Source organism: Pagrus pagrus, assembly GCF_965226575.1.
Source record: "Pagrus pagrus genome assembly, chromosome: 6".
In the NCBI taxonomy this organism is placed as follows: Eukaryota; Metazoa; Chordata; class Actinopteri; order Spariformes; family Sparidae; genus Pagrus; species Pagrus pagrus.
In genome coordinates this window covers 29,941,929-29,969,697 of record NC_140190.1, presented here as the reverse complement: position 1 = coordinate 29,969,697, position 27,769 = coordinate 29,941,929, and the positions used below count along the sequence as shown (strand labels likewise).

The window sequence follows — 27,769 nt, the reverse complement described above, 5'->3', positions numbered from 1 at the left end:
ATGGCAAATATCGCGACATTTGATAATATCTAATATTTGCCCAAGTCTACTTATTACGACCCATATTTACGTTTCTTGTAAGGCAGTGACTTCTAGTGGCCGTGGTAATTACTACAGCAGCAAAGGAGGATGTCAAGTCTGGACTTTTGTCCGGGAGATCGCCGTTTGAGTCCAGTGTATAGTCAATGGTGGGTATTCTAAATTTACAAACATACAGTAGTGAAGTTACATCAAGTACATTCAAAAGTGGTATCCCTAGTTATTTGAACCCAAATCAAGATGTTGACCTGATGAGGACCTAAACCCAAACAATCTGTGAGTTTACGATGAAGGTCTGGTACGCCTGTCCCTGGTACTCTGCAACAGTCTTGTTGTTTTATAAATGGTGGTACATGTTTTTTTGTTGTCACTGGCAACTGATTCAGTTGTTTAGGTATGATGATGAGTTGGAAATAAGCTTGACTTTGCTTTACTATGACAAAACCTTGAACAGACAAATGCATTGTAGGAAAAAACGCAGTCACCTCACTTATTTAAATGGGATTACAACACTGATTACTCTAATTTCAAGGCTGTATTTATATTGTTGACCTGGCAATATTTAGAATGAAAATAAGAGGAACCACTGGTTTCTATCTATTCCATCTTTCTCACCAAGTTGGTTTTCAGTGGGAAAAAAATCACCATAGAGGCAGAAGATCATAAAATGCTCATTAAGTGTAATTTTTGGAGCAGTCTTATGGGTTGTTCTAGAAGCCAAAGAGCCCGTTTGGCCGTTTGGTATATGACTTATTGGTAGCTGCTCTCATTAATCCTTGTCAGAGTCTTCAGAGTTATTTATACCTTTGTTGAATGGACAGTCCCTTTCAACACACTAATCTTTTTCAGTTACCTTACTTTTTATCAGGATGGCTTTCCTGTATCTAAACATTTCATGCCCTGAGCCAATTCTCCAGTGGATCACCAATGTTGGCGGCTGACAAGACTGCGGGTAGATTTGTCACTCAACTGCAAAGGCTGTATATATCCAGCTGCAATGACATGAAATAGTTCTTAACTTGGACATTTGTCACTGTCTCCGTCTAGGTCTCTTTCTGTTTCTCTGTCGTTCTGCCTATCACTTCAGCTCTCTGTCAATTCAACTGAATAAATGTTCCACCTCTGTATCTCTGTCTTTATATCTCTCTCTTCTTTCTCTTTATATATCAAGCGGCCAGTGAGCTAGTAGAATATTTTCTTTAAGTGGGCCTAGTCAAAAGCATGGTACATTATTTATCTCAGATTACCCACAGAGGTTTAGCAGTGTTTCCACTGTCCTCTTAGAAGTTTTGGCATGAGCAAATATAAGGGACAGAAGGGAATATAACGCAATTTAGGGAAAAGCAGGGTACACAATGAGAGGATGGCAGGGGAGTTACCTCTAATTAAAGCCTTCCTTATGTCTCTCTCCTACACTGAATGAGCTCATTCATTCTGTGTTTACATCCCCTCACAACTCACACAGTGTAGACAAGATATTTGTAGTGTAGAACAGAAGAGTGATATTTAGGGAGTTGTTCCAGCGACTCCCTGACCACCAGCTAACTACTGTAATCATTAGGGCGCAGCCTGGCCTGATGTCCATCAAACACTTGGATTGCCTCAAGGAAATTAGCGCGACAGCCAGAAATATAACATATTGCTGAGTGAGCTCACTGCAGACGAACACTATCAGACAAAAACTAATCAGTGAACAGGTTTCTGTGCGACTGTGAGCTTGTTTGAGTGTGAGAGCATGAAGTAAGTGGAGTGTGATGAAATGCAGTCATGATGCCTCGCTGACTCTTCTGAACCATTAGCTCGCTTTCCAGGCGGTGCGCAAAGCAAGGGTACATCATAAAAACACACACATTCAGCCACTACAACACCAAGGTACAGCTGGATATCAAAATTTCATATTTTTTGTGGACTTGACAGTGTTTTATACTCAGTGCTGCAGACACTTTACCGCTTAAGTGTCTGCAGCACTGAGTATAAAACACTGTCAAGTATCAAATGATTGATCAGACTTGTTCACTTTCTTTGATTAGATTGTCCCACATTTAAACTAAGCTAGTTATGGACGTGGTGTATGGCTGTTTAAAGCACTGAGAACTGAGAAGTACCAAATAAAATCTAAGTATCTATTTCTCTCTTTCACTTTTTTCCCCTTTTCTGTCCAACTTTCAATCTTTACATATTCCTCCCTCCCTGGATTAGTCGCCATCATTTAATCAATTTCCTTCCAGACACTATCAGACAATCATCCATCTGCATGGCCAAGGAGGGTAATGACCCATTCAGATAAACTAATAGACATTTTGGTGGGTAGTATTAAATGAATTTATGTAAAAGAAATCAAGGTTGCACTTCAGAAACCTTTTTAAACTTTCAAGTTAAAGACATTCATTTAGTTGCAATGTGAAAATGACCGGCTTAGACAACATAACCGCCACTCCTTTTCTTCTAACAGGAATATGGCAATCGGGTTCCCAAACAGAGTGGTTTGGTGTCTCAGTTGTCAGCAATGTCAACCCAATGCAAGAAGATCGGAGTGAAAGATTGATCCATTGGCTAGCTTGTGTGAAGTTTGCTTGTTCTTCACCTGGCTGCATGGGTATCCTCTGGATGCTTCTGTGTCCTTTGCCAGTGACAAGATAATAGGGGTGTCACACTTCTTTAAATCCACAATTTGATATACCTTTTCATTTTAAGGTCATGATTTGATTACATTTTTGATTTAATGATTTTGGTTCACCAATTCTGAAGGCTCATTTGGATCGATTATACAATTAAATATCTAAATCACAACATGCCTATAAGACATAGAGGTCAGGAGGACCCAGGGATGCTAAATTACCCATTAGTGTAATGGGAGCATAAATGTGGAAGTGTATGTTTAGTAGCCCTGCAGTAGACAATTAGCTTGTCCAAACTGTACTGTGCATAGTGACAGGAAGAATAGAAAATGATGTTTTGTCTATTGTTATCATAGACAGGGTTCAGGTGCAGCTTCACAGTCTACTGAGCAGACAGCAGGTTGAGTTATGTCCCACTTTAAAGGCTGAATAAGGATGCAGCCACAAAGGTGTGTCCTGCTGTGGCCCTAAATGCCAGACTCAACCTGCCCCTCCTCCTCAGACGAGATGGTTTAAACTCACAAAGACCAAATATCAGACCAGATATCCATTAAAACAAACAAAGGTAAAGTTGGTCAAGTTCCACGAAACCACAGTTTACAGGAGGTGTTGTAAATAGAGACACAAAGATAAATACTATGTGGTAGAGCACCTGCTATCGAAACTAACCTTTATCTTGTTTCACAAAAAGTACACATCGACCTATAACAGGGGATCATTACCGACTTGTTCCTGTGTTTAAATCCCAGTGCTGACATCTAATGCTCATAATATCACTCCACTGATATGTATTATCTTGAAAGAGGCAAAGAGTCATACACTAAAGCAGGGCTCCAAGCAGTGGCTATTTTGAGGACTAGGCAGTTTAAAGTTGGGTCAACAGAGTAGAGAAGATGGAGGTGAGGATGAATCTGATGTGTAAAGTGGTAAACTATAAATAATGGGTTGGCAAGCTAATGTATGATCACTTTCAGGACAAACTGGGCTACTTCCACTGCGCACATTTTTTAAATTATTAATATTCTGGGGGCCGGATGAGAAGCTTTATCAGGCCAGATTTGGCCTACAAGGCTACCAACTGACGATCATTGCACTACAGTATGTATACGATGACTTCCTCAACTGTGGTTGCTTTTTGCCTCTGCTATAAAGGCAATGCAACCTTGACAAAGAGGTAAAAACTAACTTAGACTGAGTGTGAAGAAAGGAGAGTGAGAAACAAAAGCTTCGGACAGGAGGATCATTTCACTGAGATATGGATATTCAATACAAAGTGCTGAAAGGCTATTTAATCCAATTATCTTAACCAAGCTGTGTCGAGAATGATGTGAGTCCTTTCATTGATATGTCTGGAAAGAGCATATGTCATTTTAAGTAAGTACTCCTCAATGTCAATGATGAAACCATTGATCCGTGGTCATATTCAGGAGTTTTATCCAGGCCAACTCTACTAAAACACTGACCATGGTAAGATGTAAAATGACCAAACTTCTTGTATGTCAAACATTATTTAAGCCAACAACACAATACTTGAAACAGGCTTTGTTTATGCTGTAGCTCACTCAGTACTTTTTAATGAGCAAAGATTTTTTAGAGAATATCCATGACGCAATTCTTAATTATTTGCTCTTTTTAATCATCATTGAGGGCAGAAGATTCAACTCATCCTTGTCCAAGGCTGAACAAGTTGAAGCTATTAGTCGACACTGAATGACAGCATATGGTTGGAGGGCGTCTATTCACAGAGAGAGAGAACTCAATTAACACTTGACACAATAACCACAACTCTCTCTCCATCTCATCAACCAGCTGTGGACAGCAGATGTGTCATCGTCCATCATAAACATAAGATAATTAAAAAATAAATAAGGACCAAACTGTGTTGTTTTAACCCACTGAGGTTGTTCTTATGGGTGTTTTGTGCATTGGGATAATTTCCTTCACTAAAAAAAAAGGACTCATGTGGCCCATCAGTGTAATTACAATAACAATAACAACATAAAACAGTACAGCTGCCAGCTGCACAGTTTCTTTTTAGCAGCAGTGATGGGATGTGTTGTGTTGTGTTGTACTCCATTATCAGGTTTAAACGACCGTGGCCACGTTTTATGTGTCGTCTTTTTTATCTTCATGCGTCTCTCGTCACGCTTGGCTTTTTAATGTGTAACTGCCTCATTGGTGAAGATTGAGGATAACGATTGGACGAAGGCTGTAAGGATACTAACGCATGATATGGTCTAGAGCTTGACTGTATTACTATGCAAGTACAATTTAAGACTGACCTTCAGTAAGGGTGGATGAAACCTCATAGAAAGGATTCATCCTTCATACTCAGTAAGCTTCATGGCAATCTGCCCACTAGATTTGGATATTTCTTGTGTACAAATCAGCCCATCTCACCAGATAAACAGTTGAACAGGTCGTCTGCGAGCAGCTTATTACTACCCATATTTACCTCTAGTGGTCTGCAAAGGGACAAGAAAGGGGTGAATGGATGGGTTAAACGAACAAAGGAGACTGCTGTCTGTGTCCCATGTAAAACCAAAAGTGAACGATGACTTATTATAACTTAGTAACGTAAACGTTAACTAAACCATACATAACGCACCTAAAGTTACGTACAAAACATAGGTATGTAACTTAAGACACACAATTAATGCACTTATTTGAACCCAAACCAGGATGTTTTTGTAAAGCAGTTTTCTTTAACCAAACTGCTACCATATGAAGAAGGTCCGTTACCGTCGCCGGTACACTGCAACGGTCATGTTGTTTTGGGGAACGGTGATACATGTCATTTTCAGAGTTGCTGGTTATCACCCGATTCAGCTGCTTAGGTATGATGTGTTTCAAATGAAGTAATTTGCAGCAATGACAATATCATTCAGTTGCTGCTGAGTTTGACAAAAGAGACTAAAGTCTCTCCATGTTGTTTTGAACTGCTCCATGTTTTCTGAAGCATTCATGACGTCCAATGTGACAAACCAGATAAATAAAAGAAAGGCAAACTCGTCTACTGGCAATGGGAAAGTAGTCAATTTCCTATTTTTGCCCTCACGCTTCACTCAGATGGTTATTTCTCACCTAAAACTGAATAACCATCCATAAAAAACGCCATAAAATACAATCATTTTAAAGGCTTGTAAACAAACACAATCACACACTGGCGCACTGACCTCTCAGCCGCAGCAGCATTCAGTATTCTGATGAACACTCCCTGGTCTCTGCTCGATCACACTCACTTCAATTCTACATAATAGAGGCCAGGTCATTCATTAGCCCCCTTTAAACTGCCGATCAGAGGAAGAAAGGGAAGAGTGAGCAAGCATGAGTGAGAGTGGGAGAGAGAGACCCACAACATGTCTAAGTGTCAGAACTGATGGGCCACTAAAGCCTTTTTATGTTGCCATGATTTAAAGCCGAGCTGTTCTTTCACTGCCAGTAGTTAAGAGGGGAATAAAGTCTGCTCAATCTTACACTTCATCTTACACTCGCCACCTTCTACACGTCAAAACACATTCTCCCAAAACCATACACTGATAGGATGACATCTTTATTGCATGTTTGATATGTATATGCCCATTTCTTTTTTATTATTCCAGGACTGTTTCATTCTCTTTTTGTGTTTTCGCACTCTTTGTGTAACCCTTGTCCAAGGAATACTTACTGAACTGTCTTAAACTGTTTAAAGGATAGTAAAGTGTTTTCTGTACTTTATTTACATTTTCTATAGACAACCAGTAGACCATACACTTTAGATATATCTGTTATATTGATCTGTTGCACTTGTTTTCTTTTCGAAAAGTCAAAATATTGCAGCTGAGGCTTATGGACTGTGTCTATACTTACTATACCGTCTGTTTATTTCCATCACAATAAGACTCCCAGATATGCCAGTATGTGCTGTGTAAATGCTTATCAGGAGGAACTTAAATCCACTTGGACCATTTCAATAACAGGCCATTCAATAAATTAGCTTACAACATGTTAGATAAAGTGGGGTATGCAATTCATTCCCAGTTTGATTTCATTTATATAAAAAGCTCTGTGTAAGGAATTTTCCATTACAAAAAAGTTATTAAAAAATGTTTGTGTAAGCTGTCAATTATAGGTCTTCCTGAGCTGTGGCATTTCATAATGGCCAGGACTTTTTTTTTTTTGCAGAATATTATGATGTCACAGTGAAGGTAACCTTTGGCCTTCATCAGAACTTCATCATTTTATCCTATTAGACATTTGTGTAAAATTAGTTGCCACACTTATAATATAAATTGTTGAGTTTTCACCAAAAATGTGTTTGAGTCCAAGTGGACCATTGTTCAAAATTTGAAGAAATTCTCTCAGGGTGTTCTTGAGGTCTCACGTTCACAAAAATGGGATGGAAGGACGGACAACCCAAAAACATAATGCCTCTGGTCACCGGCTATATAGATATAATAGCCGTCACTACCTGATCAGCACCAAACAACAGACAAAGTTAGCGACTTGGTGAAGAACCTGGAACAAACTGATAAACAAAACAAGATAGCAGTACATAAAAGATTAATAGCTACATGTAGATGTTTTTCTCACAAAGGACACAAGGTAAAAGTAGAGTAAATATTGGACTTCAACTCAACAGGTGGGCACAAACACAACTGCAGCTCATGTTGTCAGTAGGTTGTCGCAGCAAGTGACCAAATAAAATCCAGTAAACTTTTTTGTACTTTGTTCACATTATTCTGCTGCACCAGCAGTTGTATTTTCATTGTGCAGGGTGCTGCCTTCTGTCAATCAGAAGAAAAAAGAAGTAATGTCAAAGAACAAACTTTCTGTAATTACTTTTAATAACCAAAGGAGGTGCTTTCAAGCCGGGTGTGCAATCATAAACTGTGTATTTTTAGCTGTAATGACAAACTTGTAAATGTTCAGAAATATCATCCAGATGTAGACAGTAATAAATAAGTTGTAACTGTATAACATAAACGTGGTCTCCATTAAAAAAACAAGAGTTTTGCCCAAAATCTCCGCTATGCTGAAAAATACACTATACACACACACACACACACACACACACACACACACACACACACACTTACACACACTTACACACACACACACACAGGTTTACAGCCTAATGGCCTCAGGGTCATAGTTGCCTCAGAGAATTTTGGTATGTGTCACTTTCCATTTTGTCTTCTGAACAGAGTGTGTGTGTGACAGTGTGCGTGTGTGTCTGTGTCTCTTGTGTCAATCTGTCTGTGAGAGATAATGAGGCAGTGTGTGCTTCACACAGCTAACCCCTGGACTGCACCACCATGTCCTGCGAACTGGCAGCTTAAGTGGAAAACTGGGATCACATTCTCTCACTGCTGAAATCTGTTTAGACTTTCTCTGCAGCAACATGTCCACCCGGAGAGCATTTCCAACATGTCCCACAAACCTCAACAATGACAAGCCTGTAGTGCCAGGAGGAATTATTGCTGCTTGACAGCCGTGTGTCTCTTTATTGGAGGTTGTCAGGATGTGGCTCAGACAGTGAGATGATTTAAGAGAGGAGGAGGAATTGCTTTAAACACTGCACGACCAACAGACTGTGAAAAACATTGGAAATGAAACACTTAGCAGCTACCTTTTTTTCCATCTTGCCATTACACAGAAACAAAGTTTGATGGGTTGGTGATTGCAATTCATGCACAAACACAAATTCATTTATACAATATGAAATCAAAACAAACAGGTTAAGTCGAGTATTTTTCTTCTCACACCTCCGGCACTTTCTTCTTCTGTGCATCAGTACATTTGGCAAATCTAATTTAGCTTACCAGTTCACGCTTCAGGTAGCTATGATGTTTTCATTTTACTTTCTAATAATGGAGTCTAAACTCAAACATTAGTGTGATGTATGTATGTGAATTTAATATCTTTCTTTAACACAAGAGCAGTGTAGCTGCCCCTTTCTGATGCATTGGCATGAGAAAAACTGGAAACGCAGTTATTTGGTTTTATGTTAGAAACTCTGTGAAGATACAAACATGTGCTTGAATATAATAAAACATACAATACATTTTTTGAGCTGTAAATCAGGGTAGTTAGACAACAAAGAATAATGTTTCTCTTCAAAAGTTGAAGCAACCCAGGACAATCACTGCCTGATCTGTTGGCTATAGGGCTGGGCAATATTTAGATATTATATTGTTATTGTGATATGAGACTATATATTGTTATCGCAATATGGCATATGATTTATTTTCCTGGTTTTAAAGGCTGGAACATTACATCACAGAACACTGCCTCACAAGGATTCTGTCTGAATGGGGCCTTAATTCAGGCTCTGCATTCATATTCAAAGGGGAAAGCTATAAAAACCTGACCAGACTGCCGTCTTTCTTACCTTCTTCTTGGACTTGAAGACATTGCAGCGGAAGACATTACTCTGTCCGTCTCTGGCGATGTAGCTGAAAATCTTCAGATCCTGGGAGTCGTGAGACACATAGAATATCCTGAAAGATAAAATAAAATAGGTCATAAATTAAGATATAAATATGTGAATATGATGCAAAACAGAATCAGAGCCTGGCAGCAGCTCTAAATGTATCTTAAGACGCAAAATAGGCACTCAGCCCATTTCTCTGGGGTTGCAATGTGACGAAAATAAACAATATTTTTAAGCTTGTTTTAATCCAAAGGCAAGAGACCAAATTTTAGCTCCCAAACTAAAAAAGGGTGGTAAAGAAAGTTGTGATTAGATTGACTGCCAAGTACAGACTTCCTCGTGGATTTCCCTATTCTATGGGATTTTGAGACAGGAAGTTAAGTGACAGGTCTGGTAAACTTTTAATTCAAAGTTTTAAAAAAACACCACAACTGACAACTGCAAAACATCCCAGTGTGAGGAGGAGACAGACGAGGTAATACCATTACAACTAAAAATATCCTGTGTGGAAGAGGATGCAGGGGAAATCGAGTCTGAGACAATAATAGAGTTCTCCTGGCAGGGAGAGACTGTGTGCGACCAACAGTGAAGAGATGTACAATATCCTGCAGAGCAGGTAAAGAGGAGGAAATAAGTTTGGGACAAAAAGGGAGCATAAAAGACAATAATAATCCGCAGGAGGGGGAACACTATGAGTTAAGCTTGACACTGAATCTAATGTACAATGACAACACTGCTGGAGAGATGAAGCACTGCAGATGACAACATGATGACAAGACTGAGACCAAGGAGGGCGGCTGTAGCTCAGGAGGTAGAGCGGGTCGTCTAGTGATCGGAAGGTCACTGGTTCAAATCCCGGCTCCCCTCAGTTACATGTCGAAATGTCCTTGAGCAAGTTACTGAACCCCAAACTGATGAGCAGTTGGCACATTGCATGTGTATGAAGGTGAATGGGTGAATGTGCCAATTATTGTAAAGCGCTTTGAGCTGTCAGTAGACTGGAAAAGCGCTATAGAAATGCAAGACCAAGGAGCTGGAAAGTGTTGTGTTCACAGTCTAAATCGATTGTTTCTGAACTAGCGGAAATCACAACTTCATTCACTAATCTACATAATCACTACCTGAGGGGCATCAAAGCTATTTGATTTTGTCCTGCAACTCTTGATATCAGCAGTGTGCGTGCGTACATGGACAATTCCAGCCTGTAACAATTACCTCCATATGCAGGTAATTTGTATTTGGTAATACATTTCACACCCCGTGTGCTTTGAGTCACACTGTTCAAAATTAAAAACTTTCCTTCCCTAAAATGAATCAGGTGCTTTGAGTTGCCTCAACATAACCATAAAACCCTTGAATCTGGGGTCAAATACCAGAAGTGGATATTGTTGGAAATCTTAAAAACACTCTGGACTATTGACTATTGTGAACATTTTGCACATGTGCTGAAAACATGTGGCATGACAATCCTGAAAGGCCAAACTCTTACATTTTCTCCAAAACTGCACTTGTTTACAGTGACTGAACACACAAATAATATCCAACTGAAATTGAACTGCAGTATATTCCACTTTATCTAACATGCTATTGTATTCGGTGACCTGTAAGTGAAATGGTCGAAGTGCACTTAAGATAGCCCTGTTAAACATTTATGTATAGTGTATACTGGTATCCAGGAGTCTTAGTGTGAAAGGGAAAAAAATGGTGCATCTCCAATAATAAACCTTTATCAGTGCCTGTTAGTTATTATTGTTGGAGACAAGGTTGAAAAATGTGTCATCTTAGAAGATACAGTCAGATCATTAAGATCTCAGACATTCTGGGCCTGTTAGATGCCTCATGTTTCTTTTCTGTTTCATGAACAGGCAGAGCATTCATCAGATCTTCTGACCCCCAGCATTGGGATGTATTTTTCTTAAAGGGCGCATGACTATTACCTATCATCTTGTGCATACTGTTCTGCTTTTTTTCCACTTGTCCCACTGTGAGATTTAACATTCAAGATGGATTGCTGATTACAATACTTTACACATATTCTGTGCCCTGCATAATCAAGTTATAATATAAAACTAGACTCTCACACAGCATCACTATGGGACTTTGAAAAGAGGAAAAAGGACTGCACAGAGCACAATCAAAAAGGCACTTCGCACTTCGTTCGTGTTTACATGACAACCTGAAGGTTTTCATCAGAGTATAACAAACAACCTCATTACTTTGAAGGCTGTGCCACCTTTTTGCTCTTTCAATATTGTTACAATGAAACTTGAAGGCTTGATAGATCTTGATAGTGACTGCTGTACTTTGGAAAGAGAAAAAAAGAATTGAACTGAATGAGTAACCAAGCAAAAAGGAGGCTCTCAATGCAGAGAGATTAAAAAAGAAATCATTATTGTAATAACCTTTAATAAGTATACTCAGAGCATAATAGCCTCATCCATGCTAACTTGTTAAAGCTGTGACCTGGAGGGCTTCTTCCAATGATGAGCTTTGTTCATCACTGCGAGGATTGCACTGCCCTTTTGCCCTTTTCAAGATTATTATTATTATATTACATCACTATGTCGCATAAAAATAGCAATAAAAATCTCAAACAGCAAAATAGATAAACTAATGCACTCTCTACCTAAAATCTGTGCAGAGAATTTTGAAAAAGCAAAAAGGCTGGGAAAACCTTTCTTAAATCTTCATAGAAAATAACTTCTATGAATCCATGTTTAGATTAAATTTGACTTTCCCCTAAAAATCATCATTGAGCGCAGTACCGCCCTTTTGCTGGCTGAATTTTGAAGGTTAATGAATGGATGCCACTCTGAAGCTTGTAGTTGGTGTTGCTTAACACAGTAAACTTGAAAAATCAACTGGTTGAAGAAGTACCAGGAACCTCAGGCAGAACAGCTTCCTAATTGGGCAATTTGTGCCATAATTAAGCAGCCTGGTGGTGTATTTGGGCTAATTTATCACAGTGACACAAAAGACAACTGGGCAAGAGCAGGAAATCAGGTGAAGATTATGCAAATAACCCTGTTGCCTCTGTTGAAATGTGTGTCTGGGTGTGTTTCCGTGCATGTTGGTTTTGTGGGTGTGTGCTTGTGCGTGTGCATATTGTATGTGTACGTGTATTAGATATCAGGGGTCTCATCTCTAAACTCAGTGACATTTCTGTGGTATTTGTTTTGGCCTTTTCTCTGGAAGCCAGACGAGCTGAGGTCTTGTGGTATGGATGGTGACTTTGTCGACTCTGCTTAGCAGCGGGTCAAAATACCAGACACAGCTATCTGCAGTGACTCATTTACTCACACACTCTCTCACACACACACTCTCTCTCACTCACACACTCTCTCTCACACACACACTCTCTCTCTCACACACACACTCTCTCTCTCACAAACACACACGCAGATAATTGGAGAGTTTCAGCCTGAGTTCTGATCCAGTCCGCTGCTGCAAAAACCAAAGATTAACGGGTCTCATTTCCCACAGATTTTTTTAAGTGATGTAACAGCGTCTCACAGCACATTAGCAGTGGTTTGTGTTACTCCTAGTTAGTTGAAATATTCACTACATGCATGACAAAATGCTGGCTATCAGTTTTAAATGACACAGGTCTGGCAGTTAATTCTATCAATCATAATAGTGTTGGGGTGGCATGGTGGTACAGTGGTTAGAACTGTTGCCTCACAGCAAGAAGGCTCTGGGTTTAAGCCTGTTCGCTAGCTGGGGGCCTTTTTGTGTAGAGTTTCCATGTCCTCCCCATTCCTGCCTTGGTTTCCTCCAAGTGCTCTGGTGTCCCTCAGTCCAAAGATGTGCAGGTTCATTTGCAAATCTCAAATCGATGTAGGCGCAAATGTGAGCATAAATGGTTGTCTGTCTCTATGTGTCAGCCCTGTGATGATCAAGCAACCTGTCGAGGGTTAACCCTGCCTCTCGCCAATGTCAGCAGGGAGCACACCTGTTATGTCATCAATGTTGGGGGGAACATGTTAGAAAGCAATACGACAGAGTAATCAGATTACTGTTTTGTTGTAATGACTAATGTAACGCGTTACTTTGTGATTCACGTAATATATTACAATCGTCATCATTCGTTATTACAAGAATTTCCCCATTTTTTTTCCTGTTCCTTTTGTTACCACTAAAAACAAGAACTGTTTCTGTTTCTGTCCTACTTCTTGGCAGGCAGTACGTACACATCTTCAGATGTGTAAGTATGGTTGTGTTGTGTCAGTGTGCAAGTGTAACTCAGCCAGACAGCCAGCACAGAGAGGGCAGCCTCTGGTTCATTAGTCACATGTTTAAACACGATGTGCTGTAGGTACATACAAGCCAGTGTTATCTTATTTTTAGAGGCAGCTGCTAAAACTGTAATGTTATGTCTCAGCTAAGTGTGCTGTCTGATCATTAGCAGCTGCGCCTGTTAGGTACCCTGGGTTTCTGTTAACTTTCATGTACTTCAAATAATTCAAACTCTTTCATTGTAGTTGAATAGCAGAAAAAATACATGTTGTATGAACTTGTTGACACCCATGTACCTTCTCGATTTTATGTTTTTTTAAGTAAAAAATAAAAGATTAATAAAGAGCTCGTTTGTTCATTCGCTGTTAGCATTAGCCTGCCGAGCTACAGTCTTTGTTAATGCCAACATACTCTCACTTTTACTTTTTTATACACTAAGTTACTTTTCTCAGTAGGTATCTCTGTAACATAACAAGTTACTTATTAATTGCAGTAATCTTGTAACGTAACAAGTTAATTTCAAAAGTAACACTATCATATGTGATAGGCCCAATGACCAAAGCTACGAAAATGTAGTTTTCCTTTAAGGGGGGCTCTTACATCTATTTGGGGCAGAGGTGGCTGAAAGGTTAGAGGTCATGCGTTAAATTTTACTAACATTTTTCTTAAACTTTAACACAACTGTCAGTATGTCAGGCTTCACAGTTAACTGTCACTATTGTGAGTTAGCATAAACAGCAGCTTTGCACAACATAGCTTATGAATGGCTCTGAACAGAAACTGATGTGGATCATGCTGTGACAAAACAGTTACAGAGTACAGTTGGTAAATACGGACGTGAAGCAGCATCATGCACAAGGGTTTAAAGTAGGGATGTCCCAAGCCGGTCTGCGGGATCGGGGTCGGGGCCGATATGGGCATTATTTCACTGATCAGGATCGGCAATTTTGAACGTGGACACAAGCCCGATTATTTTTACGTCAGCTGTCATCAACGGAGCACAATTTGGGGCAGAATGCAGACATGCGAGTCAGATCTGGAGAACCTGTGGATAAAAGGTCTGCGGTGTGGAAATATTTCAAATTAGAAAGTGAAAGCAGTCCAATGGCGACATGTAACATCTGCAATACGACCGTTTCGTGAGGGGGTAGCAAAAGAGCTGCATTTAATACTACACATTTGATAGCTATGGCACATAAAAAACAAAAACATGAGTTCACTCAAGCAATACAGGCAAAAGCACCGAAGCAACAAACACTCGCGGATACTTTCAAAAGGAAAGAGAAATATCCTCGAGACAGCGACATGGACACAAATATTACAGAGAAGGTCATTGAATTCATCGTTTTGGATAACGAGCCCATCTCCGTGACAGAAGATCAGGGTTTAGTTACTGACTTTGTTTACTTGGTTGTTTTTGTTAAAAAACAAAAAACAAATGAAAACCAATGTTGCAATCGGATATGCAGAATAAGGAAGAGCCATAAGAAAGTATTTACTTTGTTTCAACAAAATAAAAAACCTATTAAGGAACAGCTTGGATGCAGGTAATTTTTTCTTAATGCAGCTGTATTATCTAGGAAAATATTAGTTAGGGCTAAGTATCGGATCGGGACTCGGTATCGGCATCGGGATCGGGGTAAAAAAACCTGATTGGGACATCCCTAGTTTAAAGTGCCACTGAAAGTAGAGATAAGGTCAGTAGCCGCAGTTTAATGAGGGTCGCAGAAACATTTCTTTATGTGTCATGTCAACAAACACAAGAGTCTCTGTTATCAGGCTGTTTTCTACTCGAAGAGAACTGACTGAACTGCTCTCAACCGGCTGCATAGAACCTTTTAGTGTCTCCCCTTTCAACTATTTCCTTGCCTTCTCTTCAGCCAAAAACCCCAGTCGGTGTGAAAAAAATCTGTCCCGACAGATTTCGTCTTCTGAAATCTAAAGTAGGGGAGAAGGTCTTGAGTTCTTCCAATTGTCACATACAGAAAACTGAATCTAATTTAGAAATCGCAGGCAATGATAAAAAAGAAACATGCTGGCAGACAAGTGAAGCTCAGCCCTGAAGAGTGAGTAAAAGAGTGAGCTTAGTTGACAGTCTTTGCTGACAAATCCCCAGGCAGTGCAGGGATGACTGCTCAGATACATCTCTATCAGGTGTCTCTAAGAGGAACAGTGGCCAAACATACAGGTGAAGATGCGTTGGATAGATCAGATCTCAGAGTGAGAGAGGCAGGCTCGACATGAGAGCCGTCGAAGAGGATTAACAGCTAAATAAATCAGACTATGAATACTGCCAATGGAAAAACTTCTTGTGTTGTATTTCAAGGGGGTTGCTGTTCTTGTTTAGGAGTACAACAATCCACAACATTTCACATGAATGAATGTCCCTGTGTGAATCATTGCCGTTACATTGTGATTTAGTGCTGTTTCTACAAAAAAAAAAAATGTGCTCAAAGATTTTTCAATTTTCAATCCCTCAAAGCAAGCTAAAACTGGGAGGTAATAGTTTCTCCGCTGGCAGAAAGTAAGCAGTCAGCAATGACACAGCAGGCAGGCTGATCCAAACACAGATATACTGCAGCACAGTCGTCAAATAAGGAGAGATGGATCATTAATAGTTCAAGGAGTCGAACATAAAGCATAACATTTCTGCCAAATACAAAATTTGTAGCACCAGTGATCAATATTAATCAATTTAAATTTTAGACCATCTAGATAATCGGAGACATTTAGAGGACAAGAATGAGATAAGAATTCAATTAAAATCTGCACTCACATCTCTCAGAAACATCAACAGTGAAATGATTTTACATCAGTGCCTCAGGATTAAAATGTGTCTCTCAAATCAACATTTTCTGGGCTTTGATAACTGGGTTTGTAGCTACCATATGGACAGATGGTATGGTCAGATCCTCTGGAATTTGGGACATTTTATAAACCTGCTGGGGACAGTTTACACCTCTATAGTTAACACTTGGTGGATTACAGAATTTTTAAGCCATATTTTTAACACAGGTAAGCTCTTTAAAAACAGGTAATTGATTCATTTCCCATTACCGCTAGATGAGTTTGCCATTCTGTTTTTTGCTCATTTGTTTGCTTTCTGTTGAGTCACATTTGACGTCACGAACGTGCCAGAAAACAGCATGGAGGCCGGTAACAATGTCAGTGTGGTTACTTTATATATGTTTTGCTTCAGTCTCTCTTTCAATCTAAACACTGGCTGAAAGATGCTCAGTATTTCCTTATCAGAATCGTATTCCTGGGTGTTTAGAGAAAGTTTTGGACTTGGACTTGGAAAAATAAATGCTTTAGATATTCATAGCTTGAAATATAGTAGACAATATAACCCTAACCCACAGGTAAATGTTAACTTATATCCCTGATTGAAAAAACGTTGTGATATTCTGGTTCTTCTTGCTTTGTCAGCTGGCATCAAATTCATGATACGAGTACAAAGAACAGCAAAGTTTGTCAGTTTGAACAATAAATATATTGTACTGTATTCAATTAGAAGAGGCTGAAACATTTTTACAAATCATTTTATTCCATTTTCAATTTTTTATCGCTTGTTGATATGAAGGTATAGAATACAGTTTTACAGTTACAGTTTTGGATACTTTCAAGGATTTCCTCCCCCTAGATTCACAAACCTTCGATGATTTCAATGGACCGTGGGAGCCATAAAGACATCTGTCACCACTCCTTAGTCACCAAATTCTAGGTATCATTGCCGACGTCATGATTTGTTATATTTTGCCTGTCTCAAATATCACCTGTCAGTCAAGTTAAATTCTAAATAAAAACAGGAAACTTCTTTCTGCAAGAACTTGAAATCCTAGAGGTGACCTGGTTAGTTTTAATCATTTTATCTTGCAGGATTGATTTTATAGCCAAGTTTTATCCCTCAGCTGTCACAAAATCCTCCCTGACTCAACTGCACATTGTGATGAATATGTTTTGTTCTTGTTTTTAGTCAAAGATTCTTTCAAGCAGATTCCTTCCGAGACATGGAAAAGACTCCAGTGCCTTAGGCAGAGACAGAAAGAGCAAAAGACTGTGATTGAAAGCCTATAGAGTGTGAGCAAAATAGAGAGCTGGACACTTAAGGTAAAAAAAGAGGATGGAGAGAGGCAGAAATTGAGTTTGAGAAGGATTACGATGGAAAGGGGGGTGATAAGATGGAGACAGAGATCATGCATGAATAAGGAGCTGAAAAGAGAGCACGACAGCTGAGCAAAGCAGATGATTCATGACTCATCCGGTGAGTTAAAGTTCAGCGGTGCATTAAGAGTCGGACAAAAACTCCTGTTCCTTCACATTTAACCTGCCGCTGCCTTGTCTCCATCAGCAAAGTATTACCAGTAAAGTGTCGGCTTCTGTTTAAAAGCCACACATAACAAACATACATGAAACCAGGCTATTGAGCTCAACGACCACACACTCACTCACACTCAGCTAACCTCGTTAATAATCCTTCCTTGCTAACAGGCAGAGGGGGCTGTGATGTGATGTTTGAGTAATGAAGTAGGCTTGTTTCAGAAGGCCTTACTCATTTTTCCTTTGATAAATTGCTGTCTGTGAAACACAGCTGTTATAAATCAAAGCTAAGAGGCAACACGCAGCGTCTACAATCGCACAGTTACAGGGAATCGATACTTTAATGCACCTGTGCCAGGCCAGGCTGTGGATGTGCTTGTTTGTGTGTGTGTGCCGATTTTAGCAAGAGCATCATGTTCAGGAATAAAAGCCGAATATGTCTGTATTAATATCATCTCCCAGCATTCACCATCCTGTTACTGGAAATCTATAGAAGCTCCAGTATCAGAGGCAGTAACATAAAACATACATGGGATATTGCAGAAATATTGGATATTGAAACTTTGTTCAGAGGGGCAAGCGGGCACTTGAAAACGAGAGGTAGGTGTTAAAATTGGAAATGGGATTGAGTCTAATATTCCACTATTTCTACAAAAATGACAATTTTCTGAGTTTGATATGAGGATGTAAAGTAGGCCTTATTCTTAGCAGTATTTTCCCATTAAGACGCGTGGAATATGCCAATATAATTCATGTTTTAGGAGCATTCTTTGGACATGTACACAGCACATTCAGAATATGCATCTTAATTAGGGTTGTCACCAAGTTTAAGACATATGGCCTATTGTCTGTTTAAAGTCATGTCTGTGTGAGGCTGAGCCTGCAGTTTGCAAGGCTGGTGTAGAGATGCAGATACAAAAACAAAAGCCCAAATGTATGGTTAGATGGATAAAGATACCTTTAAACTTTATAAAAGACTTGGATATGAGTTTTTGCTTATGAGCACTGCAGCACCAAACTTTTCAAAAAGGAAGCTGAGCAAATTAGAGAGTGAGGATAGGTTTGTTAATAAGAGTATACATGCTGCATGTACATGGAAATTTTGGTGGAATATTCATTTTCCTTGCCCAAGTAAACAGCTTAGTAGGAATATTGTCTTTTTCGGATTAAGGGCAAAAAATATTTTGTGCATATTAACACAGTCAAAGACTCAGCGGATCATTGTGTAGATCCCTGATAATATCCTGCTGACTGATGGAGTAGAGTGCTGACTGTGAGATTTTAATCTGTTTGATTTTGACACATATTTGCCCAAGCAACTCTTCATAAAACCTTCACAGCAAATGACAAAATGATGCAGAAATTTTTATTATGTAGTCCACCAGAAATTAATCATTACAAAGTTCTATAATCCCAGCAGTGTTTTTGGATGTGAATCGATTTTATGTGAGTTAAAGACTAAAATGGGACTCCTCCATTGGACTTAACAGATAAAGTTGAAAGGAAAGGTGGATTTTTATGTGTGAATCATATTTATGGGATGAAAGTAAATTAGACGGACCTCATAGGGCTAATTAGGGCAGTTTGTAAGAATGGCTGCGTTTGAGTGGCAGGTTGAGAGTCAATCAGCTGCCCAATAAAGTTACAGCCTTTAAAATATAGAGCGGTGATGACAGCATTCTCTGTTCATTAGGCTAATTGGTGTAAGTTTTACAATACAAGAAAACAGGGCCAGGTCTGTCTTCACTTTTTCTCAAAGGAATCAGAGAAAGATTCTGACACTGGCTAATCTTAACTTTACATCTTAACTTATTGTCTTGACATGTACGCAGCTGACTGTACACCCGGGCAAAACGGATAACTATCACGATGCGCTCTGTAAGAGCCTGTGAGAAGGCTGTATTATTAGATGCCGCCTTCCCTTTGGGGTTTAAACAAGCTATGGAAACAATCGGGTCATCCTATACTCCTGAGTTTCTTGAATTCTCCTGTATGGATGATTCATCTGCAATGAAAAAGCAGCTATTGAGCTGATATAATATTATATGGGCTGAACTGTTCAGTCTGGTTCAGTTGGAAAATAAAAAAACATTCACATTGCAAAATAATTCTATTTGCTTGTTTTGTGATCCAGTTGCTGTCTGATGTTTGAAACATGTTTGATATTCATGACTGAAATAGGGACAACTGAAATCACTTTAGCCATGCTGTAGATAAACTGTCCGAAAATGGCGAGAAAATTGCAATGTCCTGTGAATGACAGTAGCTGCTACTCTACAGTATAATCCACTCCATCGGGTTTTAGTACCGAGCCACATTTCAACTGTGGTTCACCTCACTCTCCTTTAGTTTTATCTGTAGAGTTAACAGTCTGTGTTGCCCTCATCTCTCCATTCACTATCTCATCCACATTTTATCGCCCAGTTTTTACCCTTTTCCACATGGATTGCATGTAGAACACCCGGAGGCAAACACTTTTTGATAGACATCCGTTTCTGAGATTTGGTACAGTTGCAGGATTTCAGTGGCTGCCTTTTGACGTGATGTCTGTATTTAATCACTTATTCAGTATTTTCTCGTCTCCGTCAGCCAAGATTAAAAGATTGATATGTGATTTGTTGAGATTCTTCTGGCCTTCTGCAGCTTACATTACAAAAAGAAACTAGAACCATCCAAAACCAGTATAATAACGGAAAGTAACATAGGAGCACCTGGAGTCAACACATCTAATTTGTGCAATGTGTTGCGTAACAATGCATTTATTTTTGGTATCTTAAGGATACTGTTCTTCTTTTTTAACACTGATCATCATTGGCTGCCACTACTGACTGTCTTTAACATTCAGTGTTTTTCACAGTTTGAATGATTTTTACATTTTGACAGCCAAAGCCAAGCAGCCTGTCAGCAGGACGTCGATGTGAGCTTGAATTTTTCTTCGCTTCCGACAGTTATGTTCTAAAACATTTGCCAACAATCCTCAGTTCAGTACGTCTTGGTTTATAACTGAAGTGGATGACGTGACACTGATTTCAGCTGTAGACTGAGTATCCCTTTAAATAAAAGGATGTTTAAAGAGGTTGTACAAAGTCATTTGACTGTGCCCCACTAAAAACAAAGCCCCGTTCTCTTTCCTGCATATTCTATAACACACACAGGTTTCTGTGACAGCCCCTGAAGTGAGCAGGCCCCACCTAAAATCTTTTCCAGAACAGCATGGATCTGGCATTGCCTTGATAAACCAGACTTAATTACACCGCATACTGATCAGGCATTATGTTGATTAAAAGGGACTATAAAAAGCAGGGTGAAAAGGTAGAGGTTCATTATCAGGAAAGCTGTTGTGTCAGCTCAACCCGTGTGCCCACATAAAGAAAACCCTTGAAATTTTATAGCAAAGACTTGGCAATTCTGAAAGCATCACAACAAAACAGACTTAATCATCAAACCGACGGGCAATTCCCTCCTGCACTTGTTAAAGTCAAGGTGAGAAGTTAGCAGCTCCGTGTCATTTTTATTCTTTAATGCATTATTTACAAAACAAAATGGGTAAGCGTCCCTGTTTGTGCATGTATATGAACATATTTGGGGGTCTTTTATGAGAAATGAGGTCACTGAATCAATATCTCATGCCTACAATAAACTGAGCTCAGCAGAGAAAAACGGAATGAAACTCCCACTTTAACTCACGTAAACACAAACCTCAAAACAAAATCATGCCAGGTAAGGAGTGTGGAACTCTGGGAAGGTTTGCTTTTCGTCATATGTGCACATTGATGTGTATGAGCACGTGTGGATACGTGCTCATTCTGCAGGATGCTGAGAAGAAAATGTTTCCTACAAACTTGACTATTTCCAAACTAGTCTAAAAGATGTTTGAAGAAGCATTAATCCGACCAACTCGCCCAGTGCTTAGGCTATCTATCAATACAGATTCCTAATCCAATACAAGTGCTCTCTTTTCCCATGCTTAAAACATGTCAACTTCACTGTGTGGAACTAATTGCACTCATTTTTATGTACAAGTAACACAAGGCCAGGGATCGCTGCACCACTGAAAACAGAATCGGCAGCCCGTCTGTATTTAATGGAGATCTGTTATATTTAGCCACCTCCATATGTTTTGCTGACTTGAATTTGACTTGATCAACCCAGGTGCTTTATACATTTTAAAAGGATAACATTTATAAAACACATTTTTGAAATGGCATTCATTTTATTTTCCCACAGGCTCTTATGATGCCCCTTTTAGGGCTTGGTGGCTGCTATAGAATATTCACTGATACCTGAATTATCTCAGGCAGTACTTCCCTGCAAGCTGTGATGTTATTCAGCCCAACAGGAACTTTAAGATTGTTTAGAATTCACAATAGATTTTGTTCAACATCCTGCTGTGAAAATTACATTTCTCCTGTTATCTGTAATGTTTCTCACTCAGTACCTGAATAAGAAAAACTTCATATTTACTTTTATTCCATTGTAACTCTCCCCTGTGGAGACCTCAGCCATTTATTGTCCTTGTTGCAAAAACGACATATTCACTTTCATAGTTGTTCATTTGATGCTTCATTTTATATTTTTATTCAAGGACATCAAGAGAGATTTGCAACACTGAAATAAAGTAAGACACACTATGCATAAACAGCATAGCAAGGTCAATGAATGGATTGAATGTGCGATAGCTTTGTGTCTTTTCTAGGTCTCCAGAGAACGACAGAGAGGAAAAGGATGAGATGGAGAATGAAAACTAAACCAATAAAACACCAATTTAGCTGCCAGGGATGAAAGTCAAAAGAACCAAGTGAAGAAAAAGAGCCAGAAAGCTCATGCACAGCTCATACATATGTGATCACAGACAGGGAGAGGCACAGAGACATAAAATCTGTTGACTCTCCTGCTGAAAATGTTTTATCGCTGACTTGTAACACAACATAAAGTACAAATGAGATCTCATGTTCTAATCAGTATTCACAGAAAAACCTGCATTACTTCACCCAATAAAAATGCTGTTCTTGACTATAAAGCATACAGAATCTAGTACAGTCTTGGATAAAGAGGAATGTAACCTACATAATTATTTGTACTTGGATGTGGAATTTATCTGATCTTTTTAATAATCTGCCAGGACAAAAAGAAACTCTGACATATCTGTCATCCTTTTGGTACAATAACTATGTGTCTGTGTGATTCAAGGATGAGACAGAGCAATGAAAGGGTGGGTACGATTGATTTTTATACCAGTATAAATTCAAAACTCAGGCACATCAAAAGTGAGAAAGACTGCCACATTCTTTTAAGAAAGTCCTGTAGGCTTTTATTAGTACCACAATGTGCACACAACTGAAAATCTAATCTATCATCACCATTAGCTTAGCCCTCTTATCTTCCCTCTTAACCACACTTTTCTACCAAACAAATAAACAAACCACTCCTCCATGTCCTTTCTATCTGCTTCTACCCAAACTTTCCTTTCTTTCGCCCACTCCTCCTGCCATCCCACTCTTTTTAACTTATTGTTATTCTGCCAAGGTTGGCTTTTACTAATTAGGGAGCACTTATCTTTGTTTAGAAATAATAAAAACATGATTGTGTTGTATGCACTAACAAAATTGTTGAGTGTCATGACATTATTCTCCAAATCTCAGATTTGATTTGATTTTCAATTTGAAAATGTTTTCCTCCTGACACTAACAGCTATGTCACTGTCAGACTATTGCATCTGAATTCGTAAAGATCAACAGATGACTGGAAATTCTTCTTAAACAAGATAAAAATATAGGAATATTTGACAACAGCTTGGCTTTATCCTGGTGACGTTAAACAAATATTCACCAAAAGTAGAAATACCATAGTTCATAAAAAACACAGTTCAGGGATACATCAACAAACAACAAAAGACAAACATGCAGTTTGTAAAATTCTGTTTCTCAAATCTCTCTTCAGTCAACCCTCTTCTCCAAACGAATCAATAAGGGATCTCTAACAGCACCGGATGTGTTGGGTTTATTTTTCAGAGTTAGGATGTGCAGATGCAGGCTAACGGTAAGCTAGCTGTGTCATCTTTGAGGTGTTTTTCTTTACTTAGTGAAAGAGACTGTGCCAATCTCCTGCTTTTGATTTCAATGATCATAACTGAAAGCTCATTTTGATACATACATACACATGAAATCATTACACTCCAAATGAACCATGTGACTGTTAAGAATACCAACTAAACTTCAATATCAACTTTAAACCGACATGACAGAGAGATCCATATAGTGCTCACACAATGGAAATTTGATTACAAAAGATTACATTAAAGATTGTGTGACACGATCAAAAGCTCCAGAAAAGTTACAGATGGACCGTGTGAGTTTAGTAGAAATTCTGCCTTGCCATTATTTTCCACTCTCAGAACAGACTCACCTCCCTCAGGCACACTGGGCCCAAAATACCCTTTGCCTTAGAGATGGTACAATAGACTAGATTACCCTACAACCATTGAAACTACTTGTCTATCTATGAACTAAATTCCCAAGTAGACAGGTAAAGATACTATTACTTTTTATACAATACTTTTCTACACTTTTGACTTGAGAAGGAGCGTACATTCTTGACCTTGGTTACAGTATGCGAGACAAAAATCTTAATTCAGAGGTTTATTTTAGTTTATTGGAGGCTTCAAGCTTCTCTGAAAGTATCTTTTGTTTTGTCTAACGCTTTCCAATGAATCCATAAAACTAATTAAAAGCATCTGCAATCCACCGATACATTACAGTGGTAATGTATTCTCTCATTAAATAGGAATGAACTGCAGGGAGTAGCATGTTAAACGTGTCAAGTCAGATCCCACATCAAGTTTAACATCTATTCCACAGTGCCCAACAATGAATGAATATGAATGAGTGAGTAGTGTGCAGCTCTTAAGGCTGTTATGAAAACTAATCAGTCAGTTGAGTGGGAGGGTGATTCATTTACACCCACAGTCAGATCTTTGAAACCTTAATTTGAGGCAGCACACATGCCTTAGGTAAGCATACAGTACAAATGTCTGAAAACACACACACACAGACACACAGCACAGCCTGGGTTTCAATGACAGCAACCTAGAAAAACTATACTGCAGGATAATTTGTAGAGATTCATAATAGTGTGTATGTAGTGATGACCTTAACTTAACTTTTTTACTTTTACAGAGGAATACAGAGGAGTGATTGAGAGCTTCATCACAAGGTGCAAGAACAATTACCTGAAGATCAATATTAGCAAAAACAATGAGCCCCTGGTGGACAACTGCTGTATGTCTATTAGTGTGTAAGGTCATTGAGAGAAACAAATTCCTTGTATGTGTTCACATTTTGGTCGATAAAGCTAATTCTAATAAAACACAAAGCTCTAGCCATGCACAGTAGACAATGCTTCAACTATGGACATTGCTAGAAAGTAGCTACAAATTCAAAAACATGGATGCTTTACACACAACCGAGCAGCACAGAAGATCTAATCAGACACCACAGTTTCAAGATTAGTTTCCCCAATTCAGTATCTGACCGAATGTGAAATATCGTCACAGTCTTCACTTCTGTTCTTAAGTTATGGCATTGAAAATTCAGTTCATCCTTGAGTCCAAGTGAACATTTTTGCCAATTTTGAAGGAATTGTCCCAAGGCCTTAGTTATCGTGTTAACGAAAATGGGATGGATGGACAGACACCCCGAAAACCCAATGCCTCCAACTTTAGCTATCACAGGCGTGAACATAAAGCATTGATACCCAACCTGAACCTGTTGGGATATGACGGGCTGGGCCGGGTACAGAGGTTTGGGTCAGGGTTTGGGTCAGGTTCGGTCACACCAGTTGACATGGTGCTTTCAAGTTGTTTTAGTTAAAATATAGTGTAAAAATAAATAAATATAGTGTAAAAATATTGATAAGTGAGGTTAAGTGATAACTGACAATAAGCAATAGATCTACTGTCTGTGTTGGGGCTATATGTCCTGTTAAGTGCTGGGGTTTGTTATTTACGTCACAATGCTTTGAACGCAACACAGAGGCTATTTGTTACTTTCCAGGCAGCAGTGTGGGACTCTGTGTGACACTTATTATTCTGAATTTGATGCCAGCAACACTTTTCAAAGAAGTTGGGACAAGGGCTCAAAAACACCCGTTGTTTACCCGTGGAACATTCCACAGGTTCGTTGGTAACAAGTCATAATGTCATGATTGGGTATGAAAGGGGCCTCCTCGAAAGGCCTAATCGTTCACGACCAAGGATGGGGCGAGGTTCCAAGACTTTGTGAAACACATGATTGTACAAAGGATGTTATTATGTAAAGCTGTTTTCTTCAGTTCAAACAGTTTCAACAGTTGAGTTTGAGATACATCCATCCAAACTTTTCAGGAATCAGGGTTGTAACAGGCCAACAAAGAATCACCATAGTGCTGTAAACAATACTCAAAAGTTTAATTGGGGCAGGTAAAACTGCAGAAACTAAATCATTAATGAAGTCCAAACAGATCTCCTGCCGGGAACATAAAATCAGTGAGAATTCGGTTTATACTGACAAACAACTTTTTAAAATTCAAAGTGTTTTTCAGTTGGAGATGAAAACGGTGATCCTCAAGTTGAAATAAAATATAGCCGAATCTGTAAGATGGAAGATGATTGTATAAAGATGAGAAACAGATATAGGCAGAATTGACTGAGCACCACAACAAGCCATCACTGCCAGAAACAAATCACCATTTCCTGTTCTGTATACTGATCAGTGTGTTTTCAAGCTTGTTTGTGTGTGTGTGTGTGTGTGTGTGTGTGTGTGTGTGTGTATCATGGCCAGCCACCACACCCTTACTTACCCAGGAGAATGTGGTCTTTCTCTTATTGCACACACACAAACCAAGGTCATGCTCACATATCTAAACACACACAGACACGATGCCCAGAGGCAGTGAGAGGCAATGAGCGGGTTGAGGGAAGGAAAACAAGAACTAAAACGTCTTCATCTTCATTTACATTCAATTGAGAGAGGTTTACAGCAGCAGCTGCAGCAGGTTGGATCAGTGTGGAAGAAATAAATAAAGGCAGACACACAAACTGAAGCACTAACATTCTCAGGAAATGCAATCTATTTAAGTGTTAGCATTGGTAATAACAAAGTGCTATACCCTCCGAGTCCTTTAAATCCATCTCAGGACTGAAATGATCAATAGATTGAATGAGTCAAAAATATACTGGCTGCCTCCTTGCATTAGGGGAGCTATAAACTATTAAAAACAAAAGAAGGTAAAATTAAAATGCCTATAAAAACCTGCAACACCTTTTATAGATATTTGTGTTTTATTTGGATGAGAGAGGACAGTAAATCCAGTTATCGTGGCAGCTGTACAGCAATTTACTCCTGTTACTGCTGTTTTCTCTGAGCTGCACAGCCACAGTTAACAGTTAAAGGTCATTTTAGACACAATTGCGAGCCTGTGGAACTAATGTGCTGACATTTTGCTGCCACTTCTCTCTTTCCAAACAACTAATCTAGTGTTACAGTTTAATTTCAGGAGGATCAATGTAAGCAAAGCTATGCAGAAAAGAGAAGATCTCTTTTCTCAGGTTTTGTTGTTTTCAGGCTTTAATCTAGAGGCATCAGAAAGACTTATGTACGTCTAAAGATAAAGAAAACAAAATTAAACTAAATAACTAATGAAAGTGTCTTGTCAATTTAATTATACAAATGTAGAAATCAGAAATCCAAAAGCTTTCTTTATCATGGTAATTAAAGCAACTTCTCTCCAGTGATATCTGTATGCTGTTTAATTAGTCTCATATCCCAGGCACATAAAACCCACACACATGCACATGATGCAAACATACACAGTGTCTGCAAGTGGAAAAGCATCCGGAAGCAATTATGCTCCGTGTGCACGAGAGCTTCAAAGATCAAACGATTAATCGATCAAAAGAAAATTAGCAACTGGCAACTGGTTTGATAAGCGATTATTCATCTAGTCATTCTTCAAGCAAAAATGCCAAACATTAACTGGTTCCAGTTTGTTAACTGTGATGATTTGCTGCTTTACTTTGTCATTCATGATAGAATATGAAGAGTTGTTGGGTTTTGGGCAGTTGATTGGACAAAAGAAGCAATTTCAAGACATCACTTTGGGCCCT

General features: G+C 39.0%; 1 protein-coding gene across 2 annotated transcripts in view; it reads right to left on the bottom strand.

The window, feature by feature from the left end:
- The window catches only part of LOC311258878 (carboxyl-terminal PDZ ligand of neuronal nitric oxide synthase protein-like), a 218,275-nt gene that overhangs the window by 83,068 nt on the left and 107,438 nt on the right, over positions 1–27,769 (bottom strand). For both annotated transcript variants that reach the window (XM_084355548.1, XM_084355549.1), the window contains exon 5: positions 9,031–9,139. In XM_084355548.1, the coding sequence (XP_084211674.1) occupies positions 9,031–9,139 (109 nt within the window). The remainder of the gene's footprint in view (positions 1–9,030; positions 9,140–27,769) is intronic.